Source organism: Rhincodon typus, chromosome 3 (assembly GCF_021869965.1).
Source record: "Rhincodon typus isolate 14 chromosome 3, sRhiTyp1.1, whole genome shotgun sequence".
In the NCBI taxonomy this organism is placed as follows: Eukaryota; Metazoa; Chordata; class Chondrichthyes; order Orectolobiformes; family Rhincodontidae; genus Rhincodon; species Rhincodon typus.
In genome coordinates, this window is record NC_063334.1 from 9043342 (window position 1) to 9052827 (window position 9486).

The 9486-nt window shown below is 40.9% G+C and overlaps 1 protein-coding gene across 1 annotated transcript in view; it reads right to left on the reverse strand.

Moving 5' to 3' along the window:
- Window positions 1-7988, reverse strand: part of LOC109931588 (chondroitin sulfate synthase 1-like) — a 199013-nt gene extending 191025 nt beyond the window's left edge. Inside the window, exon 1 of the mRNA XM_048595127.1 lies at window positions 6125-7988. Coding sequence (XP_048451084.1) covers window positions 6125-7033 — 909 coding nt within the window. The 5' untranslated portion in view covers window positions 7034-7988. The remainder of the gene's footprint in view (window positions 1-6124) is intronic.
- Window positions 7989-9486: the final 1498 nt, after the last annotated feature.

Genomic DNA, 9486 nt, shown 5'->3' on the forward strand with positions numbered 1-9486 from the left:
TTAACTAGATAGCATCTACTGTCCATCTATAACAGCCCAAGAATATGGTGATCAGCTGCGTTTTGAAGCACTGCAGTCCATACAGGCAAATCCCAATGCTCTTTGGGAGGGAGTGCCAGGATTATAACCTAGTGATGGTTAAGGAACTCATATATTGCCAAGTCAAGGGTAACATGTACCATAGAAGGGAACTTGCAATCTAATCTAACATTGTGGCTAATATATTCAACCTATTATAATCACGTACACCTCGATCTAATCTCCCCTCCATCTCTTTTGCTCCAAGAAAAACAACCCCAGTGGTGAGCACAACTGGATGCAACGTTCTAATTGTCGCCCAACCAGAATCTTACAAAGATTAACATAACATCCCTGCTTTTGTTCTCCAAACTTCTATTTATGAAACACAAGATTTCATGCGCTATGTGAACCAAATTTCTTACAAATGTCCTGTTACCTTCAAGAGATCTATACATGTGCACCCAAGGATCCTTTGTCCATGCACATCCTTTAGAAATGTGTCGGAAGTTTATCCTGCCTCACCTTATCCCCTCTGACAAAATGCATCCCCTTGCACGTCTCTGCATTAAAGCTCATCTGTCAATTGTCTGTCTACCTATTCTGCAAGCTTTGGTCATATTGTAGTCAATTTTTATCTTCATTACTTGCCACTGCAAGTGTGGTATCATAAAGTCTATGATCACAACACTAACCTTCGAAGAATACAACTGTTGACTGACCCTGGTATGAAAATTAACCTATTACACCACTCACTGTTGTATCCTTAAGCCGATTGACAATGATCCTGCTATTCCAAAACCAAAGGAAATCTCAAGAAATGTTACTAAAGCAATTGTTCTAAAAAACTCAAAATTGAGTTACGGTTCTGTGTATCTTAATTCTGTCAAAAGTCACATGACACCAGGTTATAGACGAACTGGTTTATTTGAAATCACAAGCTTTTGGAGCGCTGCCCCTTTGTCAGGTCACTTCACCTGAAGAAGAAGCAGCACTCTGAAAGCTTGTGATTTTAAATAAACCTGTTGGACTATAACCTGGTGTCGTGTGACTTCTGACTTTGTCCACCCGAGTCCCACACCAGCCCCTCCACATCTTAAATTCTAGCCATAGTTCAGCACTGGTGTAAAATGAAGGAACGTTAGATGGGAAATGGAGGATGCTAAGTAGGATTTTGTAAATGCAATTCAAAGACCCCACAAATGATAAAGATGCATTCTGCAACATTCTAAGAAACGTATACATTGTCCATTGTACTCCCTGGGTAAAAATTTGCAAACGAGTTCTTATATCTTTGTCATGCCAAATGATACAAGGAAATTCCAGGCCAATTTTTTATTGACAGATATCCTTGCATTATATAGTGGAATAACATACTCAATCAATTGACCTGGTTTAACTTGCCGCACAAATCAATAATACCACTATACCAAATTCAATTTTTAGAACCATCATTCATTATCTATCAAGATAACCCAACGAGAAAGAAAACAAACATCTCTCAAAACAGAATTTAACCTGTTGCAAAGAATTAACTCCAAAAACATAATATATACAGAACTGCTCTTCAAGGATGCAATACAATTACAAAATAAAAACTAATAATGAAACAGTTCTGCTTTATTCCTTGCAGGCACAGAGTTTCCACTTACTTCCACAAGAAATACCAACTTAAGCTGGATGAATTTTGTAAAACCAATGCAGAAAAATCAGCAAACGTGTAACTTATTTCAAAAACTACCTTTCATTTCCTTTGATAGTGGGGACTGCCGATGCTGCAGAATCTGAGATAACAAAGTGTAGAGCTAGATGAACACAGCAGATCAAGCAGCATCAGAGGAGCAGGAAAGCTGACGTTTCAGATCTGGGCCCTTCTTCAGAAATGGAGAAGGGTCCAGACCGAAACGTCAGCCTTCCTGCTCCTCTGATGCTGCTTGGCCTGTTGCGTTCATCCAGCTCTACACCTTGCTAACTCTTTCATTTCCTTTATTTTCTTCTTCCTAAATAACGAAGGGTGCTTTCGGGGAATACTTTGTTTTATATAGTGAGGCAGAAAAGAAGACAGCATTGCAAATAGATTATATACTTTTTTTCTCCACCACCAGGGAAACATCCACGTGGCCAATCAAAAACTTCCTTTTAGCCTGGTCTTAAATTTAATTCACCTGGATCAGGTGCTACTGTCAAGTCAACACTGTATTTGACGGCACTGCACACTGATTCAGCAAAGCTCTTCAAATCATGCTTTTGTTTTCACTTGAGCAGATGCAAGTAGGTGGGTGCTTTTAAAAGTTTTTCATATATAATTGAACCTGACTAGCATACATCATTGAAGATGGTAAAAGATTAGTTTTAAATTATTTTAAATCAGGTTACACACAGGTGGACTAGACATTTGATAAAAATGTTTACCTTTGATGATAAACATATTTAGTTGTATTAATAAAATTACATGCGAATTCATCAAGAAGCCATTATAAAATGGAGATAAACAAAATGAAGATTATGATTTGTTATACTATCAATTGCACTGAATCATTAGAAATCTTAGTAAAAATTTGGATTATACTCCAATCAATGCAATTTAAAAGCACATTTTGGGCATAATTTCCCAAATTTGCCAAAGGAGAAATTCTTCTCCATTTTATTATGCTGTTTGTGTGTTAATGTTTTAAAACATTCTCAGCTGAAAGTGAATTTACATTTCCTTATAAAGTAACATTTTAATTAAATATGCCAGAAATTATTGGAGCCATTGAAATAACACTAAGTGAGCTGTAATATTGTTCTAAAAATCACAAGATAAAAGTTTTAGAAATCAATGGTTAACGACAAAGTATCTTAGCCATGATACAATGAATACTTTAAAGACACATTATTGATCAATGTCTTTCACTTGATCATTTCTTTACACATTTTTAATAATCTATGCTTCCTTTCCCTCAAAAGAAAACTTTCATGTTGTTTGCTGAATATTAAATGAAGCAGCTACGACAAGACACAAATCAGTGTTCTGAGATGAAACATACTGCTGTAACTCACTTTAAAAAAATTTCAATAGATGGAGGGGTAATAAATTATCAAACTCTTGTCAACTACAGCACACAGTGCCATGCTGCCCTGGCCCTCAACATATATTAGTCTTTTGTGAAAAGAATAACTCAGGACTATACTATTAACATTAATTTGCATAAAGTATGTACCTTAAAAAAAACCTTTGAAGTCAAAAGTCATCACTTTACAAGACAGAAATATGGAAGTGACACACGATATTCATCATTAAAACAATTGATTGCATTTTGAGACTTTTTACGGTCATCAGTATTGATGCCTTGTTTAAGATGTATTGTTCTAGAGTAACCAGAAGTGGGCAAATTATACAGTGGAGATCAGCCCTGAAACAACCACTCAAATGGCATTGTGCATCAACGTTTTAATGTGCTGCGCCTAATCTTATAAAATTTAAGATTATATAGATTGTAAGATCTCATATCGATTGGTAGATGCAGAGATTAACAGTGTTCTTTAAAATTTTAAAAAGGGGCCACGATAAACAGAGATGGGAAAATGCTCATCTTAAATGATACAGCACAATACATACAATACTATTATTACATTAGTCATCATATCCTTCTCGAAATTGAATTGTAATTCATCCAAATTAAGATTTAACATTCTTGAGATATAACCATATTTCATAAACAGCCTACACACATGCATGCAGCAATAACTTGGACAGATTTACAACCTGAAACAGAAGGGTCAAAGATCAAAACAAAACTTCCATGAACAAATGTTTGTTTTTAAATTCAAAGTATCAGGCTACAACACTAAAAAATACATATTTTGTGCCTTTGGCAATCCTTTTCATTCCTCTTCATAAGACTGAGAGGAGACCGGATGGAATTTAGATTGGGAGAAAAAGATCAAAGCAATATTCTCAGCTGTGGGCAGAACTTTAGCACAAGCATTCCAGTAACAATTATACAGAAAGAGGATGAATTTTATTTACTATAAAAAAAAGCAGTAGGCAAAGCAGCAAAGTGGAGGATTAAGAAGCCTCATCAGCTTCAAGAAATTAGACAGGTTCTCATCAAGAAATGACATTCAATCTGACTAGGAAGGCAGGGGGAGTCAAACGACACTTAAAGACTTCCTGTCTAAAACAGTTAACGTGTGTAACTCTCTCAGACCCTAACTGTACATGATGTCAGTGTTGTTGTAAATTTGATAATGTTCAGCTTTGACACAAAACTGCCCATTGACAAATGAACCTAGACAGAACTGGAAGATCACTTTCGAATTCAATCCTCCCACTGATTTTTCTGGTTGAAACTCTCTAATCAGAGTTTTAACTCCATACCTCAAATTCTTTGTTAACTTGTATCAAAAGAGAGTTTATGGAGTTCACTTCTGCCTTTAAGCTCCCGTTTCAAGCATTTTGTTTAAAAAAATTAAGATTAAAAGGAAAACTTTAAAGACTTGGGTTAATTTTAAACATTGAAGATTTTAGTTTGCAACAGTTCCTTTAGCAACCCTGACAGTTTTCTCCTGAAATTCCAAATCTGTATAAACCACAGATAAGGGTTCAGCAAAGATTTGCAAGGATGTTGCCAGGGTTGAAGGGTTTGAGCTGTATGGGGAGGTTGAATAGGCTGGGGTTATTTTCCCCAGAGCATCAGAGGCTGAGGGGTGAACTTATAGAGGTTTATAAAATAATTTCAGAGATAGTAGGAACTGCAGATGCTGGAGAATCTGAGGTAACAAGGTGTAGAGCTGGATGAACACAGGTGTGTTTATAAAATACAGGCATGGATAGAGTAAATACACAAGGTCTTTTCCCAGGGGTGGGGGGGAGTCCAAAACTAGAAGGTATATGTTTAAGGTGAGTGGGTAAAGATTTAAAAGGGATCTAAGGGGCAACTTTTTCATGCAGAGGGTGGTGAATGTATGGAATGAACTGCCACAGGAAGTGGAGGAGGCTGGTATAATTACAACATTTAAAAGGCATCTGGATGGGTATATGAATTCGAAGGGTTTAGAGGGATACAGGCCAAATGTTGGCAAATGGGATTAGATTTATTTAGGATATCTACTTCAGCATCAACGAGTTGGACCGAAGTGTCTGTTTCCGTGCTGTACACCTCTATGACTCTATACATACTTGACTTGGTTATGTTCATCAATAGTGAAGTAAATAAAGATACAAATAGGCAAATCCTGGTGGTGCACTGACAAACCTTTACTTATTCTAAAAGGTAGTTACATAATTAAACACTCCAAAATAATGTGGCTTTTCTTGGCATGACAATAGATTTGCTATCTTAATTTATGACGACATTTTATAGTACAACAGTCTGAAGATGATAGCAAAGCCAAGTCTATAAGGGTGTTGTTACTAATGAAAGAATAACAAAACGTAACCGATAGAAGGTAAGGTGAACCAACTCATTTTCAGTGAAACGTCAAGGTAACAGCAAGTTATCTGTTTTGACCTGTTGAGAATGACAGTATGATTTTGAATCCACACTTAAATAATGCAAATGTAAATTCTTGGCCTGTTACAATGTATGCTAGAAAATAAGAACAGGTTATTATTAACTTATTTTTCTATCATACTGATGTTAATTAAAGAGATGGCAAAAGCAGTATACTGACTTAATAGCAAAGTTGTATGATTATTTTAAGATATAACCGTATCTTAAATTTATCTTTATACCTTCTGACTCAAATCCCTCAGCTTGAACCAACAATAAATAAAGGAAAATCGGTTCTCTGCAAATTTTGAAAATTGCAATTTGGTCAAATGTAAATATCATGTTATCTTAGAGGTCAGGGGTCTGATTATTTTGGAAGTAGTTCTGGGGGGGCGAGGGAGTAGGAGGGGGAGAGGGATGGGGGAGGGGTGGAGGAAGGGAGAGGGAGGGGGTGAGAAGAGGTGAGGAGGGGCGAGGGAGGAGGATGGGTGAGGAGGAGTGGGTGAGAGTGGGGGGTAGAGGGGGAGTGGGGGGGTGGGGGTAGAAGTTGGGTGGGGGTAGAGGGGGAGGGGGGGGGGAAGGGGGAGGTGGGGGAAGGTTTGGAGGGCCCGGTCCCCGGGAGCGCTCACCTCATAGGACCAGACGCACTGGGTGTTGGCGAACCTCCGCACACAGCGGCCGATCTCCACGTCCTCATGGCTGGTGTACATCTCCCGTAGGCACTCGCCAATGTGGGGGACCATCCGGCGCAGCACCTCCCGGCTGAAGATCATGCCGGGGCCGCCCATACAGAAGTTCTCGCCAGGTTCCAGGGCCAGTTTGCCGAGTTCCTCAGTAGTTCCCAGGCCGGTCTGGCCCAGGTACAGGGGCTGGCTGCTGTTCAGGGACCTCAGCAGCTCCTCTAGCCTCTCGCCTTTGATGTAGACATCATCATCGGCCCGCATGAACCACTCAAACCCATCCAGGTACCGGTCATGCATGTACTTGAGCATCATGAAGGACTTTTTCTGCGGGGGGTAAGAGTCATCGACCCCGGGCAGTGAGACTAGGGGCAGTGGCACAGGGAGGGCAATGCTCTGGGAGCCCTGGCTGGAGAAGAACTCCACTTTTCCCGGGATGGAAGGAGCCCAGCTCCTGTAGGCAGCCACTGCCCGGGAGTCCAGGTACTTCTTGGCAGTCATGACCCCGACATAAAGGAAATGTTTGCCGCTGGCCCTGGCAGCTTCCTCAGCTTCTTCCTCCTCTTCCTCCTCCTCCTCTTGGCTCTGTTGCCCCTTGGGCAGTTTACTGACCAGCAGCTGGTCCCTGTGCCAGCCCAGGCTCCTGGAGTTAGAGCTGGAACCCCCACCGGCAGCAGCCCCTGCCCCTGCCCGGCCAACCCCTGCCCGGTTCAGCAGGGACGAGCAGATGTTGAAGATCTTTTTGTTCCTGCCGTTAGTCTCCACCGCCCTGGGCACGATCAGCCACGAAGCGGCGATGAAGCCCAGCACCAGTCCCATCACCACACTCAGCCACGGTCTGCGAGCCCTGCCAGCCATGGTGTCTCACCCCTCCTTAACCCAGCCAGGAGGGGGGCAGATCCCCCCGGCCCCCCCAAAACACAGCTCCGGCACCAGCACACCTACCCCTCCATTGCAAACTGCAGCTCGCTCTTTCTCTGATCAGTCGGGAGGAATTCCAAAAAAGTCATTACAAAATGAGCAACTTTAAATATTTCCTTTTTTTTCAAAGAAAACAAATTTCTGACGGGTTTGTTGTGTTGTTATTTCTTCCTCTCCGGCCAGGCAGTGTCACCAAGTAGAACTCAAGTCTGGCTCCTTTTCTTCCAAGTTGTCACAACCTGAAGGAAGTTATTGTATTTCATTGCAGGCAGTTCCTTTTCCGTTCGTTGGAGAGATTCGCGCATTTTGAGTGGCTTTTCATTGGGGGGGGGGGTCTGGCATTGATCTTTTATATTTTCAACAGAAAGGGGGTGGTGGAAGTTGCCGGCAGTAAGAGACAAAAGGCAGTGAGCGTGCTCAAGGGAGGGAGTACAGGCTGTGTGCCGGATTGGAACAAGAGCCTGGAACTACCACTCTCTGCTCTCCCCCTCCTCCCCACACTCTCCTCTTCGCCATCTTGTTTACATTTGACGTCAGGACAAATAACTTTTTCTTCCTTTTCTTCGCTCTGTCTCAGTCTCAGTCTCTGTCTCTGTGCCTGTGTCTGATCTCCTCTATTACCCGGTCCCTTCTGTTTCAGCCGCGGTTTCCGCTCAATGAAAGCGAATGCAGCGCTCAGGCAGAGCCAGCGCAGTAGCTGCAGGAAGGAGCTGTGGAGCCTCGCTGCAGATTGACAGCCCTCCTGCCCAAACACACCATCGCTGGGCCAACAAAGTACAAACTCTTTCGCCTGTCTTACAACTGCACCGGCCCAATCAAACTGACTGCAGGCTGGGACATCCGCCCCTGCAGTTACCTTTGAGCTGGTGGGGGTAGTGGGGGGACGTGGTGCTGAGAAGGTGGAGTTCTGGCTGTCTGTTTGACACTGACGGTTTGTGTCTGCTGAGAGACACGGCAGAAAGCTGCTCGAAATAATCGAGGCACTTTTGCAGCAATCAAACTGAGAGCTCTGATCCGCAGATAGGATTCATTTTCACTAAGTAGCAATGTTCCCTTTAACTACGATGGGAAATTAATTGAGCGCAATGTCCCTAAAATATTTTGCCGTTAAAATTCGTTTCTTTTCCGGAGAGGCTAAGAACACCCTAATGAGGAGAATCTGAATAATGATACAGACGTTGCAGAGATAAGTAGACTTTAAATGAAATGCGATAAAAGTGAATGGAGGAAGATGACACCAAAAGGATGCCAAAATTTTCCAGGAACGTCCAATTTCATTTTGTATTCAATAGATACAAGCAGAAGTGTAATATTATTAGGAACAAAAACAAAGTTGCTGGAAGAGCTCAGCAGGTCTGGCAGCATTTGTGAGGGGAAAAAAGAGTTAACATTTCGGGTCTGGTGACCCTTCCTCAGAAGTTTTGTTTTTTATGTAATATTATTAGGTTTTTAGGGCAACTATTAGGGCATTTCAATGAAGGCAGTCAAAATAATGAACAAATTGAGATTCAATAAAGTACAAGTTTTGAAGGAAATCTCATGATACATTTTTTCTTGCATGTTAGTGAATTAATTGCAATATCACTTTCATCAACCCCTTGTAATGAATCCCCTAAAGTGACACAAGTCAGAGCAGAGAAATAGCCTACCTTTGCTCACTGGGATCACAGACTTAAAACAAATGCACAATAATTCTTATAAATCAAATTGTGGCAATCCATTTGCTTGCCTTTCGATTCCGCACATTTTAGCCTAAACTAAAAATGGTATAAGATTGAAACCACACGGTCCTACTAATCCATCAGACTTCAGAACGTCTGAAAGCCCATGGTGCTATTTCTTCAATTACCGCTGACTACCAGAGGTAACATTCCAAAGAAAATGGTGAAAAGGCATATGCTCCAATTAGACCAGAAATTTAATGCATTCAATTCAAATATACATTATATGTGTATACATGTTAACCACAGTTCATCTATGTTCGATATCTTCAATCTTAAGGATCAACTGTTCATCAACAACCCTAAAACAACAGGGACGTATGACATGTACTGCAACATGACAGCTTACATCTGAACCCAAAATGTGAAATTCACGACAATTCTGGCAGCAAAGTGAAGTTGTTCATGTTGGTAAAATTAAAATTGTTCTTTCACAAAAGGTAGGTTATAAAACTTATATGGATTTTATAAGATATGACAAAGAATATCGCTATACAGTCAGTCTGATACAGTCAGTATCTTCTTGGAAGGGATAAATTAATAGCAGCAGACTTTATAAATCCACAGCACGTTGATGTGGCATCCAATAACACAAAAGTTTAATGCAATAACAACATAAGCAGGATTGAAAACTGTTTAAACTAATGAGATACCAAATAAAGAACATAG